This window comes from Vicugna pacos, chromosome 4, assembly GCF_048564905.1.
Source record: "Vicugna pacos chromosome 4, VicPac4, whole genome shotgun sequence".
Lineage (NCBI taxonomy): Eukaryota > Metazoa > Chordata > Mammalia > Artiodactyla > Camelidae > Vicugna > Vicugna pacos.
Window position 1 is genome coordinate 8,826,551 of NC_132990.1, and position 23,524 is coordinate 8,850,074.

At 48.2% G+C, this 23,524-nt stretch overlaps 1 protein-coding gene and 1 long non-coding RNA gene across 8 annotated transcripts in view; one reads left to right on the forward strand and one right to left on the reverse strand.

Moving 5' to 3' along the window:
• FAM219A (family with sequence similarity 219 member A) overlaps positions 1-23,208 on the forward strand; it is a 49,805-nt gene extending 26,597 nt beyond the window's left edge. For 2 of the 7 annotated variants that reach the window (XM_006216802.4, XM_031676630.2), the window contains exons 2-6: positions 15,922-16,021; positions 18,689-18,791; positions 19,054-19,134; positions 19,728-19,782; positions 20,338-23,208. In XM_006216802.4, the coding sequence (XP_006216864.1) occupies positions 15,922-16,021; positions 18,689-18,791; positions 19,054-19,134; positions 19,728-19,782; positions 20,338-20,496 (498 nt within the window). In that variant the 3' untranslated portion in view covers positions 20,497-23,208. The remainder of the gene's footprint in view (positions 1-15,921; positions 16,022-18,688; positions 18,792-19,053; positions 19,135-19,727; positions 19,783-20,337) is intronic. The other 5 variants (XM_006216803.4, XM_072959236.1, XM_006216804.4 and 2 more) reach the window with 3 other exon arrangements.
• On the reverse strand, positions 1,567-23,495 carry LOC140695980 (uncharacterized). The gene is made up of 3 exons (XR_012071866.1): positions 23,228-23,495; positions 8,386-8,482; positions 1,567-1,846 (listed from the first exon to the last, which is right to left on the reverse strand). It is a non-coding gene; the product is annotated as an uncharacterized lncRNA (long non-coding RNA).
• Positions 23,496-23,524: the final 29 nt, after the last annotated feature.

Below are 23,524 nucleotides of genomic sequence, written 5' to 3' on the forward strand. Positions count from 1 at the left end.
AGGGAGCTCAGACAGTGAAACGACCTGTCTAGACTCAAAGTCAGTGCAACTCATAGGCAAAACTGGAATCCACAGGCCAGCCAGAGGTTGTGCTTACTATTCAGGGAGATTTCTTGTGTTTTTCTTTTCCATCTCCTTGCCCTTATGTCTGAACTCCCAAGAGCTCCCCTGCCTTGGGTGGTTCACTGACTGGTAAACTTGGCTGCAAGCCCCAGGTTGTCAGAAAGCACTCTGGACAGAGGGACAGAGCAGCCCCACCCCTAGCTCCCTCCAAAGGATTTCCTGATGGTTTGGATTCTGAGCTGGCTGCCCACTCCTCTGATACTTCACAGTAGAATTGGGCCATACTCATTTGGTGGTGGGAGTGTGTATCTGCAGGCAAAATCTGAGCCTGGCCCTTGAGTCACAAAGAAAGCTGTGAATGCTCAACCAGTAGCAATCAGTCCCCACGAGAAGTGGACTTGGAATTGAATTGCTGCTTTGGCCATGGATCTTAAGTGGGTTTTTAACTAGGCCAAGCCTTCAGGTGAGCAAGTGAGTGAGGATTTGGGGGATTCCTACTTTGGCTGCTTTCCAAAATAACTTCCTAGAGGGTAATCTTTCATCCCCTGGCCAGAGGCTTACATAGGTGAAGTGGCCCTACAAAGACCACACAGTGCGGCATCTGTCTGGGACGCTGGTAGACGAGGTCCTGGCACAGCCTGGCAGGCCAGCAGAGTTCTGCCACCTTTCTGTTACAGAAATATCTTTGCTGTGGCTTCAAACCAAATAGAAGCAACCTGTTTGTTATTAGAATCTGGCTGTTCATTCTCTGTGCTAGGCACTGGGAGTACACAGTGGAGGCAGGCATGGTCCTTGCTTTCGTGAATATTTATTAAATAAATTATACAAATAATCATTAATAAGTAAAATTTGATAAATATATGGAAAAAAAAGTATGGAGGGAGGGGTTATGAGAGTATGTTGTAGAGGGACCAAACCTAACCTGGTATTCATGGGAAGCTACTTTCAAAGGGTAATGTGTCAGCTGAGCCATAAAGGACACAATCTAGCCAGAAGGGGAGAATGAGATGGGGATGATCTTGATGCCCCACAAGGAGCAAAGAAGACCAGGGATGCTAGGGGAAGAGTGCATGAGGTGAGGTTGGGGAAATGGAAGGGAAGGCAAGTGACTGCTTCTTTGCCACCATTCTCAGCCTGGTCTGAATAACTCCATTCAAAAAAAAAAAAGGGCTAGCTGAGACCCACCCAAACTGCCATGGCATGCCTTCGGGGGGGCTGGTGCCTGTTTCATCTCCCTAGGTCAGGGGACTCTCAAGAGAGTGCTCAGGAGAGGCACTTCTAGCCCCAGCCTGGGGTCCACACAAATAGGGGGGTCCTTACAGCTCAGAGGAAGGAGAGAGGAGGCAGGAAAGACTAGGCACTTACTTTCCCTACAAATCCTCCCTGTGTGTTTTTCCATTGTTTTGAACTATTTATTAATACATGACAGAAGCCATTTCCCTATTTAGATGGTTCTGCTGGGAATTCCACACCATCACCCCCTCCTGAGGTAGATAAAAAACATCAGCTTTCAAGATTTTATACTTGGATTTCGGAAACTAAATTACATTACTACGTCCGGTGAGATGGCGCCACTGCCTGTTCCTATCTGCATGCTCCAGGCACTACGAGGCCGATAACATCAGTGTGTCGAAGCAGCTCGAGTCAGACAATCTGCAGCTGGCTGGAGCTGGGCCAGAGGTGGGGTGGGTGGCAAAATTCTCTCAGAATCCAGAGCAGCCCAGGGTTGACTGTAGGCTGGGGTCCAGGATTTTGGAGTTCTTTCCATAGACCATCAGTTCTCCTATTTAGAGAGAGAGCTTGTCTTAGTCCCACCTGGATGTAACAGGGAGTTGAAAACTACTCTCTTAAATGTTGCAATAGGGTAAAATCACCAAAGGATCCAATGCTTAGGATTTCATTGGCGTAAAAGAAGGAGTAAGGGAAGAATGGAAGTCATATATGAACAAGACAGATTTCTACTGCCTGTGAAATTAGGTGAACATGTAAAACCAAAATACTCCTGAAAATGGCTATTCTGTGCTTCCTAGAAGCCTAGATTTGAGGGCTTGTAACTAACTTTCTGACTGCCACAAGGTTGTGGAGTGAAGAAAAAGTGCTATTCCCCTGCCAGGAGACATAGGAACTTTTGGAGTTTCCTTTCTAATTGTAACTAAGATTTAACTCTACAGAACAAGCATTCTTTTCATAGCAAAAAAAATCAGCTTATTCAGTTTATTGGGTTGTTTCAAATGCATCAATCAGATGGCATAAAACTTTCATTCAAGTCTGGCAGCAGCCACAGACCTATTTTTGTAAATAGCCAAACACAGTCTCTTCATCTTCCAAACATAATTTTTTTTTCAAAATGCAATAGGCCCCCAAGGTCAAGGTTTCACGAGAAGTCAGTCCAACTTCATTGAATTTGCCAGTCCTGTGCCCTAGTGTAAGCCTGGCTTTCCTGTACCGCAGTGCTCTGCCCGCTCACACATAGCTTCTCGTGTTTGGATGCAGGAGACAGAAGAACTAGGATCTATATCAACTCTAACTGAGCATTTTAACTTTTCTCACAGTGGAGACATGCAGTTGACTGACTCCATTACTATATCCGAGGGATGGGTTAATAATTAAGTCAAATGATTCTTTAGTTTGACTCTGTTTTTGCAGAAAATATTATTGAAGGTTTTTAAGAGTGAGAAATCATGATCACCACATAATCATGATCGCTCAGAGTATAGGTTCTGAGATTGAACCTCTGCTGGATATTTATGGTTGGTGGAGCAGGTGTTCCAGGTTCTAGAAAAATCTCAATGCAAGCTGTTGCCTTCTGTCCTAGATTCCCAGGCTGGTCCTGTTAGATCTGTGCAGGCCAGGGTCTTTGCTGCTTTTTGCTATCTCCTTGGGAGGATGACCTAAGGCAGCGGGAACTGTTGTACAACCAGAACTTGGGGCAACTACACTTGCCTCTGCTTGCTGTTATTTCAATGTTGGCCAGATCTTGGTCAGAATCCCTTGCTTTCAGGCCACTTTTGCCCACACTTTCTAAAAAATAGCATACCTGCCTTGGTCTCTGGACCGTGGCTGGACTTCTCTATTGAAGAAGGCGTCTCTCTGTGGGGATTCTCAAGCTTCCCAAGAATCAGGCCCATTATTGTTGAGAACAAAATTTGATTTTTGCTGAAATATCAGCAAACCAGAGAACAAAGAGTATGTCTTGAGTTCTCTTTCTCGAAATCTTCAAACAGCTGACCCTTCTTCACTGATTCTTTCCCCCAGCATCAACCATCCTCCAGGCTCTCCCATCATGTAAGAGCCACTCCAGAACTCTGATTCTGATTCCTTCCGCCTCACGTTATCCTTTTCAAAACCTTGTCCTTCCCTGGCGTCCATGGCATCAGCCTCTCCTTGGCCCCCTGCCTCTCTGACTTCAGCTGTCAGTGTTCTTCTGCAAGCCCCCCTTTTGGTGTTCTTTCCTCCAACCCTTCATATATATACACACACCCCTACATAAAACAAAATCATTACAACTTACTCTTATTTCTGTTCCTCTGTCATTTGGTAGCATCACAATTCACCCAGTCACCCAAGTCAGGAAGAAACCTGGGAGTCATCCTTGCCTAGGTCTTTCCCTCAAACCCAGATCCAATCATCCACTGAGCCCTGGCAGTTTGAACTCAGTGTGCTTTTCTTTTCCATCCCCTTTCCTCCAACCCCACTGCCTTTTTCCAGCTTGCAGTCTTATCTGCTGCCCTACCTCCATTTAATCAGTCCTTCCTATTTTCTCCAAATTGCTCCCAGAATGATCTGTCTGTATAAATCTGACAATGGGCTTAAAATCCTTCAATGGCTCCCCATTATTTCCAGTTAGTCCAAAGCCCTGAACATGACTTATAAAGTCTTTCCTGATTTCCTCCCGTCCTTCTCTCATCCACTGCCACTTCACTCCCTACCATTTAGCATCCCAGCAAAATTGAACTCTTCCTTTTGCCTGCCATACAGCCATGTGTGTCTTCCTCCCCACTTCTTTCTTTCCTTTTGGTTCCCTATTCTTTTCTTCATCTGGTTCATGTCTACCTCCTACTCATTCTTCATGCCTCAGCTTTCTTTGAAGAGGTGTTCCCCAATTCCCCAGGGTGGGATAGATACTTCTGTCCTGTGTACCTAAAACACTCTATATGCTAACCTCTGTTCTAGCCCTTGGCATGTTATTAAAATTACCTGCTTATTCACTTGCCTTACTTACTGGCCTGTGAGCTCTTCATGGGCAAAGACCATGGTATCTTTGTATCTGCAGCACCCAGTACAGTGCCTAGAATATAAGTACCCCTAAAATGTGGGCTGAACTGAATTAGTGGCTAAGACCTTTTTATCTCCTTTTCTTATACTGCCCTCTGCTTTTTGTTAGTGGGCTCAGCTTTCTTGGTTCCCAGTGTTTTTTCTTGCTTGTTGCTTCCTGCCAGTCTCTCTCTCCATCCTGAGTTATTGACTGCTTCAATGGCTCTAATATGTTCTTCCTATGGAGAACTCATTGAACAGGAGGCCGGTGATCAGAAAGCATGCATGCCATATTCTAAAAAGGGACTCCAAGTGAGTGCTGAGCACTGGAGACATGATTAGCTTTCCAAGTGCCTGCTTTACATGACAGCAGTCCCACAGCTGTGTAAGTTCTAATGTACTGTTAGTCTCATGACTCTATCTGATGTCTCTGAGGAAGGGCTAGGGTATGGAAAAATGAGCATATTAGATTCAAATCCTAGTGCTGCCACCTTCAAGGTGTGACTTTGAACATATTGCTTTATATAATCTGGCTCTTCTTTTTTAAAAAGGAAATGATATTTACCTTACTTGGTCTTTTAGGAGGATTAAATGAGATAATATATATAAAGCACTTAGCACCATACGTATAGCAGGTGTTCAAGTGATATTAATTAAGCAATTTGATAAATTCCAGAGGAACTCCACCTGGGCTAAGTTTTTCTGAGCTGCTCCCTGCCTGGGCCCAGCCAGAGCTCTTAGCAGAGCTGCCTCCCCAACATGAGCTTTGGGTAGTCCCCCTAGTCTCCTCCTCAGGCAAACCATCATCCTCTCTTTACACTAAGAATGTAACCAGGTGAAGGCTGGGGCAGAGAGCTCTTTGAGGGGCTGCCTAGGCATGGTGTAGTATAGAGGGGCTGGCCTAGAGCCTTGCTATGTGAAGTGTGGTCCCTGTACTGAGAACATTGGTATCACCTGGAAGCTTCTATGAAATGCGGATACTCAGGCTCCACTCCAGACCTACTGAATCAGAATCTCCATTTAAACAATATCCCCAGGTGATTTGTATGCACATGAATGTTTAAGAAGTCCTATCCTATAGGTACATAGATAGGCTCAGCAGGTGTGGAAGGATATAGCTGTACCAGTGTGCCAGAGCTGTCCAGAAGAGGTGAAGGCTGCCCAGGTGTAGTCAGAGCAAAAGAGATGTTTCTCAGAGGCGTGGGCTGCAGAACTGTAGGGGGCGCTTTTTGAGTAGGTGTTGGTTATTTGTTGTTTCAGAGCCCCTTCCTGTGAATGCCTCAGGAATGAGGTTGTTCCCTTGAGTTAGCCATTCAGTGTCACTGCACCAGCCAGGGAGTGACAGGTCGGCAGGGAAAGGCTGTCTACCATCCTGAGCCTGGGGAGATCCTCCAAGAGGGACCCCAAGACCATCTAGCTCTGCAGATGAGTACTGTTTCCCAGGAGAGATGCATAACTAGCAACTGGCTGGCTTCACAGCTGAAAACTTGCCTCGAGCTTGTGCTAGTCTAGAATCCTCCCTCGCCCTACTCTTTCACCACCAACTGGCCATGTGAAGAACTGACTTCTCTTGGGAAACTCAGATAAGGTTCATGACCCTTTGTGGGGTTAACGCTCTCCTTCCCTTCTCTGACCTCCTGCACTCCTGGGCTAAGCCCTGAGCCTCCAGGAGCCCTTAGCATTGACCTCCCTGCTACACAGAGCAGGCCTGCTGAGAGTGACTGCTGGCCCTAGGCTTAGTTAGAGGCAGTGAGGGTTTGTTTTCACCAGAGCTACCATCTCTCTCTCTTAGGACTCTGAATCCCTGTTTGCCTTCCCAATAAAAACACCTCCCAGCCACCCACCTAGAGCCTCTTGACCCTTCCCTGTGGGAGAGTTGTGTGTGCATCTCAGTGGTAAAGGAGAAGCCCCTGACTACTCAAACCACTGCATTTCCTTAGTTAACCTGCAGGAAGGGAGTGGGCTGAGTGCCTTGTGGCAGAGTAGGGGTTGTGCTAGCAGCAGCATCTAAAAGTAGCTCACAGAGAAAAAAAGGTGACAATGAGTGTGTATATGTCCATGTATGACTGAAAAATTGTGCTGAACACTGGAATTTGACACAACATTGTAAAATGATTACAAATCAATAAAAAATGTTTAAATAAATAAAAGTAGTAAGAATAGAGTCCCAGCCCCAGGGCTAAGCCTCACCAGCCATTGCTCTGAACACTCTTTCTGAAGTACCCATTGACCCAATAGCCAGGCCTCTACTTTGGTCAGACTCCTGTCCGGGCCTGACCCTCTCTGTCAGGGGGGATAACAAACCTCCACTGCCATCACCCTGTCCTCTGTGCTCCCATCACCCTTCAAGCTTTCCTACCTCTCATGCTCCTCTCTTGGCCTTAAGTAGGCTAATTTGTGTGCCTGTCAACTCCCCACCTTGAGACTAAAGTCTTCTTGGCAAGAACCAGGTCTTGGTGTTTTTCCCTCCCCAAAATGCATTGTGCCCTGCCTGCCCCTTGATGGCCTTCAGTGAACATCAAGTTGTTTCTTTGTTTTTGTTTTTTTTTAACAAGTTGCAAGCTGACCAATATTTGATTATTGGGATGACAAACAGGAAAGAACAGGAAACTGCTCTGGCCAGAGAGCTGAGTTTTAAAATTGCAAGTTGTCTTTTGGGAGCAAAAAGCGGTGCTTGCCAGATATAATGGAAGTTAAAGACTTAGAACAGGCTGAAAAGGAGAGGAAGGGCAGAGGCAAGAAATGCCACTGAGAAGCTACTTGATACCAGCCTTCCAAGTCTACTGTCCATTGCAGACGAGCAGCTCTTTACTATTCCAAAGCCAAAGGGAAGGAATCAGAGACAGCAGCTCTGGGAAGGCATCCCATAGACTTCTAGACCATTTCTTTGCTTTCCTGGGAAGTCAAGGCATCAAAAAAAATTCATAAACCAGTGTAGGCTGGGCTCAGTCTCTTGAGTAATTGAAGCTTATAAATCCTCAGGTAAGATTTGGGGCCAAAATCCAGACAAGGATCCACAAGTAGTCTGGCCCAGACCAAATGTCAATGTTTATTGACATTTCTCTTGCTTCAGCTTCCTACCATGTGCAGGGAGGAGGGACTCTCCAAGTCTCAAGGACTCTAACCAAATGGCCTCTATCAATTCCTGGGCATCTCTCATCAGTGTTCTGCATCTGATGGCTACAAAAACTATGTAAACATATGGAGAGGTGGTGCCCCTAGGATGCTGCAGCAGAGTGAGGAGGGAGGCCTGTTTTGACAGTCAGGTATAGGGGCTACCTTCAGGGAGGAGGTAGCCATTTGTCTCAGCCTGGCGCCCCCACCTCTGGTTTCCTATTTGCAGTTACTTGAATTAAAAAATAGCCTTTTCTGGAAAAACAAATATGGAGAGTTGGTTATGTCCTAACACTAATTTTTTAAAATACAGAATATAAGATACAGTGTGTTTTTCTTTAAATGTTCTGTGCATGTTTATTAGTTTGTACTCTCTGGTTATGGTAACAAAATCCATCTCAAGCCAGTTTAAGCTAAAAAAGAGACTAGACTCTAAGGACACCAGAGTTTCTCACAATATCTAAGGATAGGCATGTCCTCAAGCCTTGGAAGGGTAGGGCAAGTTCTAGAACTGGAGCCTGAAACCTAAGCAAGACTTTTTCTATCTCTTGTTTGCTTCTTTCTGAATATCAGCTTTATTCTTGTCTCCCTGCCCAATGGCCTTCTCTGCTACCTAATCCACAGCCTTGAGCTTTATGTCTCCCCTTAGTCCCACTTCCTAATTCTGGAGGAGACTCTCATTGGCCCTTCCTGGTCCAAGCAAGGGTGGGACCACATAAAACCAACATGGTACCTGGAGGCCCACCCCTGTGACCATGAGGACAGGAGAAACACCAGCTCCCAGAGAGGGAAACCCCCTTGTGTTGCTATTGTAATATACACAAAAGACTCAGATACACTAGAACTTTAACAGAGATTGCCTTAAGGTGGTGAAACTAAAGGTTTCTTTTTAATTTTAGCATGTATTACTTTATAATAGAAAAATCTATTAAGCTCACTACAGTTGTTACTAACCATGGGGCTCTGCATTCTGGTTCTCCCAAAGACAGCCACATCAAAGATACTAAAACTTGGCAGTGCTTGTTTTTGGTAATGAATTCCATCCTAGGAGCTGTTTAAGGAAACAGAAAATCTTCAGCTGCACACAGGACCAACTTGAGTTCTTGAACTCTAGCCCAGCATAAAAATCCTTTCCACTTCTCTCTGGGGAACTTTTGCTTTATTCCAAAATGCTCTGCAGGTGTGTGGCGTGTATGACGAAAGTGTGCTTTCCTCCTCTACATTCTACTACCCAGACCGGAGCTGGAAAGGATTGGACACTCAGTGTGTTGACTTTGTTTGAATGGAATCTTCTTTTAGAGGAAAACCTTGAAGATTGAGGAGATTTAGATTGATAAGAATGGCCTTCTGAGCTAGGCAGGATCCTACCCACCTCCCAAATTCAGGATTCACTGATTTCTCCATCTTTTCTATTCTTCTTCCCCTATTTGTAAGAGCCACAAACAACATTTGAATTGACTGCCTCCCTTATGTTTCCCTGATTCTCCTCTAGATCTCACCCAAAAGATCTTACTCCTGAGAAAGATCTTTGTCCTTCCCTATAAGTAGGGCCACTAAGAGTCTTAATATCCAAAAGGATAGACGTCCTAGCCAATTGCCAGGCAATTCAGGCAGCTCCTGGAGAAATCCTGGAGAAGGGGAGATGGGGAATAAAAATGGGAGCTGCCCAAAAATTGGGCTCAGGAAATGGAACTCAGGACTTCAGGTCATATCATGGAGTAGGGAATGTCATTGGCCAAATGATTCTCATGTTCAGGTGTGGAGTCAGAGAGAAATGGGAGTGTCTTAGAGTCAGAATGATCAGCCATCTGCAGAGAAGTAGAGAGGTCTAACCAATGCTTAGATTGCAATTGAATATTCTTGAACTGGAGGTTAGGTTTCTTCTAAGCCATGGATGTTGGAAATAAAGGGATAGAGTTGTATGTTTTTATCTCTCTCTAAAAAATAATGTCTAAACATGTTTATTATCACCCACTGCCAAGAGATGTTTTGTGGGAGTTGCATAACCCTGCACAGAACCACAGCCCCAGGTAGTTTCTGAGCTGAACAAATCGTGACAGAAACAGAATTGGCCGTTGATATCCTATCTTGTTATGCCTACCTGTCAGAGAGTGGCCTGAGCTCCAGATCTTCCCCTGCTTTCCTGTTTCTTTATCAGCCCTATCTTTCTTCCTGGCCCTGTTCCTGCTCTAAGTCTGTCCTGCTTCCTGCTTTTACCCAGAGGAGCCAGCGTACAGACATGACTTTGTTCCAGAGATAGCCAACTCAGAACTGTCGCCACCAACTCCCTCCTAAAACTAGAAGAAAATTCATATGTATTAGGTAAAGAAAGGTTAGATAATGTTGGTCCAAGCACTTTGCCTCTTCATACCTCATTCTAAATCCATTTCAATTTCCATCTTCCTGAAAATTAGTGCTTGAAGGTGAGGACAGAGGTTACTTTTCCTGTGGGAAAGCGAAAATTGAATCATGTCTTTACCTTGAATCATCTGTGCTCAGTCCAGAAGACAAAAGCATAATTGTTCAGCACCACGGAGAGTGCCTTTCATCTTGAAGCCGAGATCAAGGGCAGGTGAAAGATGCAGATTTGTAGCTGGGAGCCCAACCAGTCTGATCTCCTTGCACTCCTGCCAGCGACCAAGTACCCATTTTTCCCCCCAACTCCTTAGCATTCACCCCTTTTACCTAACTAGGCTTTTAGGAATGAACTCCCTTAACTTTCCACCCACCTTTCTGCCTCCATGTTATCTGCATCCCACACCCATCTTCACTGTCCTTCCATTTCATTAAGGAGCCTTCCTCCTCTGGTCCATCTTCTCTTGACTCCTTCGAAGATTATACTCATGCTCCATCAAACATCTCCTTCTCTACCCAGCTTCCTTCACCTCAATCTAGAACCGTAGTCAGGGGCTATCTAGCTCCAAAGAAATCCTTCAACTCCAAAGCTCCCTCTGGCTGTCATTCATTCTCATTTCTTTTCTTCCCAGTCTACTTGCAAGAATAGCCTGTGTTCACTGTCTCTACTTCCTCATCTCTTATTCCCTCCTAAATTCCCTGTAATCTGAGCTCTGTTCTTACCCGTCAACTAAAACTGTTTGTTGAGGCCACCTGTGACTTGTCTCTAAATATTGTCTTTATCTTGTGGACCCATCTGTTTATTTGACACTGTTGATTTCTTCCACCTTGACACTCTACTTGAATGTCTTCCTAGATCTTTTTCTACATCTCATCTTTCTGCTCCAACTCAGTCTTCTTCTTCCACTCATTCCCTAAAATCAGATGTTCCCCAGGACTCCATTCTTGGTTCCTGCCTTTGTCACTCTCCACATTCGCTCTGAGAAGGCTTATTCTCCTCTGTGGCTTCCACCACCAGCACCAGCCCATTCCTCTTTCCTGAGATCCCAAACCTCAATTCTTACTGACTAATGATATCATCTAGATGAATGATATCATCTAGGTGTCACACTTTAAAACTCAACACTTCCCAAACTGAGCTCATCTAGTTTTCCCTGGCTGTGTAGTTATGCCTTCTCCTGCATTGTCTGTTTTAATAATTAGTACCCCTTCCCCAATTACTCCAGAGAGAAAATTAGGACTGTCTGGACTCCTAAATTTTATCTCTAAAATCATCTGTTTACCTTCTTTAGCATCCTCCTTTCTGGCCTTTTATTTCTGCTTCTGCTTAGTTCAGCTCCCTGTCATCTTTTGCTAGCACTGTTGCAGTAGTTTCCTTACCTCTAGTCTCATTCCCATCCCAGCCATCATCTACATGGCTATCAGAGGGTCCTTCTCCACCTCAAATCTGATCATGTTACTCTCCTGCTCAAGGCTTCACTGGCTCCCTCTCCATTTTCTTGAGTAAAGAACAAAATCAAGGCTCACCTTCCACCATAATCTGAGCCCTCCTGACCCCACAACTTTATCTCCTGCCACTTTTTATCATACCTTCTAGATTTCAATTACAGAAAAATACTGTTCCTTGAATATGCAATGCTAGTTTCATGCTTCTGAGCCTTTACAGATGTTCTCTGAATGTACTTCCTCCTTCCTCTCAATCTAACTGATGAACTGATATTTTGAGATCTTTTCAAACGTCTTCCTTGGTGAAGTTTTCTCTGACCAACATCCCTTTGTCCCTTTCCCTCTATTTTTCTATGGCTCTTGTTACATTTATTGATAATTACTGGGGGCTCCTTAAGGATGAGCCTATTTCTATTTATCTGTGTAAACCCCAGGCCTACTATTGTTAAATAAGTGAGGAGAGAGAGGAGATAGAATGCCCCTTGTCAGGCCCCTCCTCACCCTGTGGTGGGAGCATCTTTTCCACAGACACCTCCCCACATAAGCCAGGCCCCAACCTATGTGGTTCCAGGGCTAAGCTGTGGACCATCCACTGCCAGGACATACTGCTCATGATTGGTGGGCCCCAGGGACCCCATACTAATAACAACTTTATAGTTAGCACAAATATAGTGCTCAGTATGCAGGATACTAAATACTGTTCTAAGTGTTACCAAAGTCAGGTCCAACTACTCACTGCTTGAAAATCAATACCAAAATGTGATTGTGGGTAAAAAGGAAAATTGCTTTTAGTCAGAATGCTGGCAATCTGGGGAGATGGTGGACTCACGTATCCAAAACAACCAACTCCCAAGATTCTGCTTGGCCATGAAAGTTTTAAAGGGAAAAAGGAAAATAATCTCAGTTAATCATTGAGATGGAGGGTCAGAGTCATCGCCAGTCCGCACTGCATGCAGACTTGTCAACTTCTTGTGATCTTTCTTTAGATGCTATCTTGTTCACACAGTTTGTTCGCAAGGTTACTGAGGGGGAAGCTAGGGAAGAGATCTAGTCATCTGTTAATTACTTATTCTTCATGTTTACTTCTTTGATCTATGGGAAGAACCAACAGGGAAGGTATTTTATGATAAAAAAAATTTAAAAGATGTGCTTGGGCCAGAGATGAGGAGAGCACGGGGTTGGGGGGTGCTGGTTTAAGGTTAGTGACAAGACAAAAGGGGCCTCCGCAGAGAGCTCTTTCCTGCCAAAAGCTACTTACCTAAATGCTTACATACTAAGTGCTAGATTACATATTATTATTTTATCCTCACAGGAACCTTTGGCATAGATATTAATATTAATGCCATTTTACAGATGAGGAAACTGAAGCCTAGACCACACAGCTAGTAAACGGAGGAGCTGGAATTTTTTAAAAGAATGATTTGTTGCTATTTGTTGAACCTGGTGATAGGTACCCAGGATCTCGCCATATTGTTTTCTCTGCTTTCATGTAAGTTTGATAATTTCTATAATAAAGCATTTTTCAAAGATGGGACTAATCAATGGATTTGTTTAATCCCCCTCTTTTTCTTTTTTCAACAATAGAACTCCTTCTCCAACCAGATTCCTGCAGAAAGGCTGATATGTGAATGAAATAAGAATAGACCTGTTCTGGTTGAAGAGAAGCCAGACCCCCTCTGATTGCTCTCCTCTCATACTCAGCCCTGCCCAAGGCACAGGGTTCAGGAAACACAGTTTAATGAAAATCACTGGACCAGACTAAGGATTCTTTTGGCACTTTTGCCTTCCTCTAATTATATTGGCTTTGCACTGGCCATTAGCCTATATTTTCTGTCCCAGAAACAGCGAGACTGAACTATTAATCATCTCTGCAGTCTTTGGAGAATCTGTGTGAAGGATTGCAGAAACGAGTTTCAGTTAGAGATGCATTTCAATGTCTGTCTCTGCTGAGTGTTTATTAATAATCTTGCTAATCGCCACTCTAGTTCCTGGATCCAGCTAACTCTTGTCAGATGTCCTTGGGGGGCATTTTAAATTCTCCCTGATTTCTCAGAGCCAGATGCTTCCTTCTGCCTGGATTCCTCTCTAATACTTATATTCATGAATATTTCACATTTAATCTCCCTGATTACATTTCCATGTGATGGTCATGGTACATTGGCTGCATTTCTCAGGACAGACAGGAAGCCCACAGTAAAGATTTGAGTTTGCAGGCACAGTGCCAGAGATCTTTGTTCCTGCCATTAGGACGGCCTTCTGTCATGGGCAGTGACAGGGAAGACGCTGAATGATGGGTTTGCATGGGCCCTCTCAGTCTAGGGCTTTGTGCCCTGGCTCTTGACCCAAAGGGACTGGCATTTTCAGTCAGGGGTCAGATGCCACCAGGACCTGGCCAGTGGCCTCAAGGACCACATGAGGGTCCCTGTGACCAGAGTTACTCAGCAGCTTCCCAGCCTCCAGCCAGGCCCCATCCTCCATGCACAGTCCCCTTTCAGTGTTACTGTTGCCATCCAGTACCTCCAGCCCAAGAGAAGAAATGCTGATGAAGTCATCTGCACTGAGGAAGGAAAAGTTAGCCCCAAATGCCTGAGGGCTCAAGTTTTTTAAGTCAGCCCCAAGGAGAGGCCAGTGAAACTTACCACTCTTGTGGATGAATGGGGTGGAGGGTTACAGAGGAGACAGATGTACAATTGGAAGGCCATAGATTTAGAAGTTACCAGTAGAAACATGTTAATCCAAACCATGGAAGACATCAGGCTTCCCCAAGCAGAGAGAGGAAGGTTGAGAGCAGGAGGGATGATGGTCAAAGAGGCAAGATGAGCCAAGGAGCACGGTGTCCTGAAAGCCAGAGGAGGAAACCATTTCCAAATGGATGATATGTGTGACATGTGACAAATGCTATAGAAAAAGTAAATTGGAAATCTGCCTATGCTTCCCTGGTAAGGCCCCACAGGCACGTTTATGGGTTTTACCTTTTGAGAGTCCTCCCTCAGGCTGCTTTGGGAATGAACCCTCCATGTTGCCTAAGGAGAAAGCCAGAGCCTAGCTGTCAGGTCTCCATGTTCCCTGCAGGCAGCACCTGCAAGGCTGTTTTGGCCATAGAGAGGCTTGTCAGGGCCACTAGAGGCCCCTCCTCCGGGGCTGCAGGGGACAGGTGCTGTCAGTAAGCAGCCTCCCGAGGAGGATCTGAGCTAGGGAGGTAGAGGATGAAGGACTGGGAATGTCTGTGGCATGGGAAGTTGCCTGGGATGTAGGCAGTGCAACTCCCATCTTTTCTACCCTCCCACCTCTTCCCCCTCAACCACAGCTAAGGATGGGAATCAGAGCAGAGGTCAGAGGCCCAGGTTCTGCCCTCAGGAACTCACTAACCACTGTGGCAACAAAGCTCACCCAGGCCCTGGCACTCTGGATGGCCTGAAGGAACATAGACAAGGCCAGGATTTCCTTCCCAAACATTCTAGATTTTCCCCTTTCCCCTTAGTGACAAGCAAGTTTTCATCCCTGCTGCTTCATTCTAAAGGGAAGAGAAGCCACCATAATGGCTATATATCCTTCCCTTGATGCGTCACCAGAAGCTACTCAGATCCCTGGGTCTGGCACTGTGGGGCCAGTCCTGGAGCATTCTACTTGCCTATCTGTCTGCTCTCTACATCCCCGGAGGCAGAACAGGCACAGCCCTGGATCCTGTCTGCAAACCTGACCTTGGGCTCACCACCCTGTGGTCTCGCGGATAGCTAGGGTGGCGGAATCCATATCAGTGATTGGTCGTTGGTTTCTCAGGGAGGCTGTGAATGACTCCAACCCCTCCCAACAGACTGAGGCAGGGTGGGCCAAAGCCCTGGATCTTGTAGCAGAGGTGTGGGGTGTTTTGGAGGGAACAGTGAGGCTAGAGTAAGACTCTGGGCAGCACAGTGTCGATCTCAATGGGAAGAAGTCAGTAAGGACGGCAGTGAGGGAGACTGAAACGGTTCAGACCCTGGACAATGCACAGGATGCATGCTTTCCTACCTTCCTGGTCATCTATAGTGTCAAGCGCTATCTGGGCAACACAGGACTAGCTGGCCACCAGCTGATTTGTCATTATTTGTCTTCTCACCTGCCACCCCCAGCCAAACATTCAGGTTCTCGCAGGAGACACTCTTCAGGACTCATCTGTGAAATGGAGAGGTCCTCCTGAGAACTACAGTGGCTACAGCCTTGAAGTCTAGCCTGGTTTGGCCAGTTAGTTCTCTGGATCCTAGGAAGGGATCGTCCAGTGCTAGGGGAGACAGAGGGAGAAGGCCTGTCTCAGGGAGCACCTACTCTGACCTTAATCCAGACTTAAACTCACAGGAACCTAGAAAGATCTTCCCAAACAAGTACACAGGAAAGGCTCTGAGGGAGCAGGGCAACTAGTATGGGAGGTTGGAGAAGGTAGCCCTGTGGGTTTAAGGAATCACAGTAGGCTTTCTGGGGAAGGCAGATCACAGAGGACTTAAAAGACAGGCATCCAGGTGGGTATCAGTGGGACCAAGATCCTTGGCTCTTCTACCCAGCTTCTACCCTTGGCTCTTGTAAAAGACGAGTCTCTCTTTCCCTCCCTGAATCCCCTGCCTGCTGCCAGGGAGAAACACCCAGAGAGAATAGGTAAGAGAAGCCCCCGGTGTCCATTTCCTAACAACTCCCTATCTCTCTGCCTTCTCCTCCCAGGACCCAGCCGCCGCCTCTATCTCAGACGGAGACTGTGACGCCCGGGAGGGTGAGTCAGTAGCCATGAATTACAAACCATCCCCGCTCCAAGTGAAGCTGGGTGAGTGTGTCTGGGGGATGAGGGAGATGTGGGGAGTTGACAGACAAGGTGCTCTGGGCTGGGTCTGCAATGAGGTGCCACCAAGAAACCAACTCAGGCTAAATGATTCCAAGACTCCAGCCACGCAGTCATTGCACTGCCAGGCACCTTATCTCCAGCAAAGCAAAGAGAGAAATTGCAGTTCTCTACAGGAGCCCAAAACTCTAGAGGCATCTCTGAGGCTAAGAAGGCTCCAGGTATTCTGGAGGATAGCTACAGTGATAAAAGCATGGAACCCCACAGAGAGGGTTGGAAGTCCCATCAGACATCAACCCAGATAAGAGGAAGCTGCCTTAGAGGTGGGGTGTCAGTTGCTATGTCTGAGGCATAGAAAGGAACAAGGCTCCCAAAGCCTAGAAGCTGAGTCCTTCTCCCCATTCAAACATTGGCCCATCTGGAGATCTCAGGGCCTGGTTAGCTCCTGTTTGGGGGAGCTCTCCCTTAATTTCTTAATAAACCCAAATATCTCCTCCCCTTTCTAGACTCACCTTTCCCTTGGGGTCTATCTCATGTGCAATCCAAAGACAGTTTAGGCTGCAGTTTGCTCCTTTGAAGTTACATGGCTCCCAAGCACTGCGTGCAGCCACGTCACCCTATGCCCAGCACTGCCCCTCTCGCCCTTCAGGGACCAAAATTGCACTCACCTAAGTATGCCATGTATCACTGACTTTTAATTTGTAAAAACTGGTTTCATGAAGAGAAATTATAACACAGTATGCATCCTGGAAAAAGTTTACAATTAAATATAAGCCATCACTATCCTTCACAACTTCTCTGCCATCCCAGCCACCCTCCTGCCCATTTTCTCCTCAGGCCCCAGCTGCCCACCAAATACTGGGCCCCTCCTTATTCCTAAGAGCCCTTTCCCATCTGTTCTAAAACCTTCTCCCTCTGCAGCTGCCAGGACTCCTTTTCACAGAGCCCTGTTATGTTAGTCAACTTTTTTTTTTTTAACCTTGCTTTTCTCCTTCCAGACCACATCCAGGGAGCCCCTCAGGCTGTTTTTTCTAAACAAGAGAGCTTTTAGTGGAATTTGTTCATCTTCCTAGGACACCAGACTCAAACTGCAGACAGTTTTATTTGCTTATTATTGTTTAACAACACAAGTATTTTAACAAGTATAACTTCTCCTTTACTCTCCCCCATCACATTCTCCTCCCCAGAGATAATCATTTCAAGCTTTTTCTAGTTTTATTTTGTATTTTAACATAAGTGGTATCATACTGTACACATTTTCTGAAATTTTGGGGGTTTTTTTCCACTTAATGTCTTAGAACCCCTTCCAGTATCAGTATACAGAGAATGACTTCATTCTTGTAAATGGTTGCATAGTAGTCCGTAGTTTTCTTTTACCAGTTTATTGTTAGCATTTTTTTCATTATGTGAAACAATTTCAACATTCTTTTAAAGTAACACTTGTTTTTCGCTGTCCATTACATTACCACCAAAACTGAAAATTCGCAGCCTTGTCCCAGTTGCACTAAGGAAAATCACCACCAGCAACTTTAAGGCAAACTGCACCCCCTAGAGGCTTGGGGTGGTAATGGCAGCTGCTGCCTGCTGGAAAGGGTGGGGGTCAGGACACAGGGCTTCAGATGAGCCATGGCAAGGAAAGAGGATCAGAGACTGAAAGATAAGAGACAAAGAGACACGGAGGTTGGGGAAATTCCAGAGTCACAATAGCTGGAAGTGCTCATCTTACCCTTTCTCTCTGGAGCTTATGATTGTTTTATGAGAGCTTTCCCCTACCACTCATTTTTCCTACATCTGGGCTTTACTTGAGACAGGCCTCCTCCAAGGCTCAGGCAGCTTCCTGGCTACTGGTAACAGTGCCACCCAGGCAGTGGGTCACCTCGTGGCCAGCTCCATGAAATTCATAGGCTCTGAAGAATTCAGAAGTAGTCTAGCCAGAGGGGCCCCCCAGCCTCCTGCCCCTTACCCTGCCAGCCCCGTACTGCCCCTCCCACTCCACAACTTTCAGTGGTTTCTTTTACTTCTGCATTAATCCCAAACTCCTGTCTGGCATTCAAGGCCCTCATACTCTGAATCTGCAATCAGAGGGAGCCTCCAGCCCTTTACACAGGACCTGAGACATGACTGGTGACACAGATGTTGGCCAAAAAAAAAAACCAAATGGCTGAATAAATGTATTCTACTTTTCCAACCTGACCTCCCTCCGTCTTCACCCCTCCATTCCATCCAGATCCACACTTATGACACTCACTCCTAAATGCATTTTTGTGTATACTATTCCTCCTTTCTAGACTGCCCTCTTCTCTCCAGCTCAAGGTGTCACCTGCAGGAAGCCCCGGCTGGTCCATCCTTCTGCTCCATCTCTCCCCCTCCAACCTTTCTCTGGCATCAGGCACACACTAACTGCCCCACTTGGGAGTACAGCTCCTGGAAGACAGGGGTCAGCCTCCTCCTGTGGCCCCTCACTATCTGCCTCAGGTTGTGCAGGGCCAAGTACTGTCTCTCCTGAGCAGCAGGGCCTGGAGTTGGATTCCCACCTCAGTTCTTAGAGAAGCAAGAGGTTTCACCATGGAGGCCGAGCCCAGGCTGCCCTGGGCAGTAAGGCAGGGTGGCCCTGAGGGCAGGACACAGCTTCCTTCCCATGTTCCCCTGCAGAGAAGCAGAGGGAGCTGGCCCGGAAGGGCTCGCTGAAGAACGGCAGCATGGGCAGCCCCGTCAACCAGCAGCCCAAGAAGAACAATGTCATGGCCCGGACAAGGTAGAGGCCCCCCTGCCCCCGAAACTGACCTGGACCTTGCCTTGCCAGCGTATCTCTGCTGGTTCTGAGGCTCCCTTCTTCCCTCCCTGCTCAGGCCCAGCTCCTCTCTGACAGGAGAGAGTCTCACAGGATCCGAGGTGGTGGGGGGAGGGGGTTAGTGGGTGGGAGAGGGGAGGGAATTGGTGGGACAGGGCCCAACCCAGTTCCTTGCCAGGCTTGTATGCTCCAGCTGCCAATCCAATCTCCAAAATTCTCCACCCAGGCTGGTCGTCCCCAATAAAGGCTACTCCTCGCTTGACCAGAGCCCAGACGAGAAGCCCCTGGTAGCCCTTGACACGGACAGGTACGCACGGGGACATTGGGGCAGCCAGGCAAGCCATAAGAACCTGTGTGAACATACAAGTGCGCTGTACAGACCACCTCTGCTATATTGTCAGAATTGGGGTGCTCCTCAGCCAGGAGCTCTCCAAAAATTTCCCCAGGGAATGGAACTTTTTACCTGGAGACGGGAGAGCAGAGAGAGGAAAAGGGGGCTGTGCAGTCTGCTGCTGGCCTGGGACAGCTGATCCAATGGCTGCCCTGCCCCCTCTGAGGGAGGAGTCCTACTGCTGGGAACACACCTGGCTAGACCTGGACTTTGGGAAAACCCAACAACCAGGGTGATTTGAGCCTAGAAAAAAAAGTCGGGGAGAGATGTGGGAGAGTAGCAACTTGAATTAGAAGGAGGTTAAGGGTGGCAATTTATTTAGAAAGGTGGGGCTAAGGAACCTGTCTTAAACTGCATTTCCGCAGCAAGCACAGTTTTTATTTAGATCCTGCTGTTTATTTGGAAGCATGGGGGAAGGCTGGGGTATTGTTTGATGGGGGCGGTGAGTACAGGGAGTTTTCCCTTTAATGTCTGGGAATCAATTCCTGTCTTCTTTCCTCCATGGCCAGTGATGATGACTTTGACATGTCCAGATATTCCTCCTCTGGCTACTCCTCTGCTGAGGTGAGGCCCCAACCCCTTCCCGCCCTGGACACCCCTGAGCAAGACCGCGTCCATCTAGGAGAAGGGTGGGACCAATGCCAAATCACATCCTGAGAGGAGCAATGGGCGAAGCTAGGTGGAGCCCATGGCGGGGGTGGGGCCTGGGATAAGATCTGGTGTGAAAGAAAGGTGAGGCCTTGGACTCTGTCCCTCTAGTGCTGGGAGCCCAGGGTTAGGGGAAGGGCTTGGATTCAAACTTGGTTGGAACAGAGACTTAAATAGAATGGGGTGTGAAATACGGGCAACAGTTTATGGGGGTAGGCCTGAAATAAGGGCAGGGCCTGAGATGGGAAGTTAGAATGGAATAGGGTATGTAGCAGGGCCCGGCTCCACAAGGATGTTCCTGTGAAGGAGGCCAGAACTGAGGTTGAGGCCAAAGGCGGTGCAAAGCCCTGGGTTTCAGGGAGACCTGGGATAGGACAGAGCTGGGTGCGGATGGCCTGGGGTTGTAACCCCAGTTGGGGGTGGTGCCTCCGTATCGCTCTGAGCCTGACCTCCACCCCCCTTTGTCTACAGCAGATCAACCAAGATTTGAACATCCAGCTGCTGAAGGACGGCTACCGGTTAGACGAGATCCCTGACGACGAGGACCTGGACCTCATTCCCCCCAAGTCCGTGAACCCCACCTGCATGTGCTGCCAGGCCACGTCCTCCACCGCCTGCCACATTCAGTAGCGGGCGGGGCCGCTGCGGCCGCCGGGGTGGGGCCGCCAGGGGCCAGGTTGGACCGGGCAGGGGCCAACCCCTCCCCAGCTCGTCTGCCTGCCCCTGGCCCCCGCGCCCCCTGGAGTCGCCAACCTCGTAACAGTCATTGCTTCCTCCTATGGTAGGACGTGTACCTCTGTGTGTTCATGGAGCCGGAGAAACCAAGACCGGGTCTCTCTCCACCCCGGGAAGGGGGGTGGGGTGCTGAGGAGGGGAGGGGGCTGTTTGTTCAGTTACTTGGGGGGATCCCGCCCAGCAACCTGCCCCCTCCCCAAAGCTGCAGTCCGGTGGGGGAAAGCGGTGACCAGACTGCAAGGAGGTCAACAGTAACAAGTAGGGGGAGGGAGCACAAAGCCAGGGGTTTGGCCCCACCCCAGCGAAGCCATGAACCCCCCCAGCCCCAGCCTAACAAGGGAAGGAGCTAGGAGGGAGAAAGGCCCAGAGCAGTAGGGGCGGGGCCCAGCCCCCTCCACATGCCCCTCTGCTGGCCCATGTACCATCTGTGTTTCTTCTCTCATCTCCAGATGGAAAGCCTGGCAAAGCTGCCCAGTGGGATATTGCCCCCCACCCATCAGATCACTGCCTTCTCCCAGCTCTTTGTCCTATTCACCCCCTTCCTTGCTCTCTGGGTTGTGTGGAGGGTGTGATGGGCCTTAAAGACAGGCCAGAGTTTAGGTTGGTATGATCTGTCCTCACCTGCCCCTAATACCTCTATCTCTCTGGGCCCCCCACCCCCTGACACACACTTCTGTTCTGTTCATTGGTATCTGTCCCAGGCTGGAAGCAGGAGGTAAGGCTGGCCTCGAATGCCCCATTCCCGTCTCACTCCAGCCCAAAATCCTGGAGGCTGCTTCCCAGTAAGAATCTTCAAGGAAGCCAGCTTAGGAGAATACAGTGACTGCATGTGTATGGTAGGGACAGCTTGGCAGAATGTGTGTGTGCCTGAGGCTGTCAGGGTGTGTGTCTGTCTCTCTGCACTGGGCCTGTCTCTCCAGATGTCTGGGGTGTCCATGGTGGGGAAGTGACTGTGTGGCCTGTTAACAGTGTGAGAGGCTGTTCAGTAGTGCAGGGGACTAGGGGTCAGAGGGCTGGGTTCTGGCCCTGGCTCTGGCACTCTCCCCGTTATCTCCAACAAGACAATTAATGTTCTCTGGGCTTCAGCTTCCTCAACTGTACAATGAACCGCATCTGAAATTATTTTTAAGGTCCTTTCAAACCTGAAGGAATTTCTTCACAGGAATTTCTGTGGAGGTGGAAAGGGAGGTCTGTGTGTCTTTGGGGGCTTCCTGAGCTGCATGTCTGTGTGGAAAGGAGAGGGGGCGGCTCCTGTCGGACCTGCGTATGTCTGAATACCCGCAGATCTTTGGGGGAACCCGTGTGTGTGTCTGTGAATGTGTATGTGTGTGTGGATATATATTGTGTGTGTGTGGCTGTGTGGGGTGTCTATGAGTCAGAATGTGTTTACTGCTGCTTCTTCTGCTGTTGCTGGTTGGTGGCAGGGGCGGGAGTAGTTGCCAGAAAAGCTGAGGATGAAAATCAACAGGGAAGAGGTGACCAAGGCCCTCCCCTGGGACGGCAATATCGACCTGCACCACACGCAAAGAAACACAGAAGCACAGATAGCCTCCGCCTCTTCAGGTCCATGTCCCACGAACCCCGTACTCCAGGGCCATTCTTCCATGCTGACCCCCGACACTGGCTGGTGTATCCACTGTAATATACACCACTCATATGCTACAAGCATATGCAGGACATGGCCACGGCCGACTCCCCTGGGAGGTGGGAGTTGGAAGGGGGAGAGGACAGTGAGAAGAAAGCGTAAGGCTGCTGGCTTAGGAAGGGTAGCACTCTCCCTGCACCACACCCAGGGCCTGCCAGCTCTGCTGTATTGAGGTGCAGCTCTGCACCCTCAACTCCTCCAAGCCACCCCTACCTCCTCTAGTGCAGGGACCCTGGTGAGATGATGACAACATGCCAGAGGGAGGCAAGGACACAGAAGGCATCTACAAGGCCCATGCTGGCCCCCATCAGAGCCTATTTCTCCCACCCTGGTCAGCACACCCACCCCCGGTCATCTGGGCCCCAGAGCCAAGCTTCCTATTACTACCACCACCACCCTAGTCTCCTCAACTCACTCTTCGAGAACATGGTACCTCCTCTCTTCCCGGAAGAGCTCTCACCAGGGCTTATTTAGACTCCTGCCTTTGCTGCTGACCTGCTGTATGTCTCTGGCCCACTGCTCAACCTCTCTGGCCCTGAGGAACATAGGAAAGGCTCCCTCCCCAGAAGATATACCTAGTTCTCTGGCAGGCATGGGCTTCCAACTAAGGCAGTGAGAGTGGTGGAGAGAGGTAGGAAGCTGGCAGCCAGCACCTTCTGGGTCTAGGGAGAGTGCATGGTTCCCTCCTCCCTGCCTGGGAGGTTGGAGGGGAGGAATCGAGGCCTTAGTGTGCCCCCTGTCACCTTCCCCCTTGTAGATACTGCCTTAACACTCCCTCTACCCTCAGCTCTGGCGGCCACCCAGCCAGGTTTCTCCGCGCTCACTAATTTATTTCCAGGAAGATGTGTGGAAGACATGAGCCGTGTATAATATTTTTTTTTAACATTTCCATCGCAGTATTGACCATCATCCTTGGTTGTGTATCGTGTAACACAAATAATGATATTAAAAGCATCAAACAAGCCAGCCTCAGCTCCCTACCTGGGGTGTGGGGCAGACGGGCTGGGAAGGGCAGAGAACTGATCCTCAGAGTGCACATTTCACTCTACCTCCACCCGTGGGTTCCCAGGCCAGGCCTGCCACCGACCAGCTGCATGGCCCTGGGCGAGTCACTTGACCTCTCGGAACCTCCGTTTCTCTTCATCACAGTGAGAAGCTTGGCCTAGAAGATCTCCAGGGGCCTTCTGAACTCTTGGAAATTGGGCTGTTTTGAGAGGCTTGAAGCAGGAAGAGGCTGGGGTAGGGAGGAAATCGGACCTCTTCCATCTCTCCAGGGAT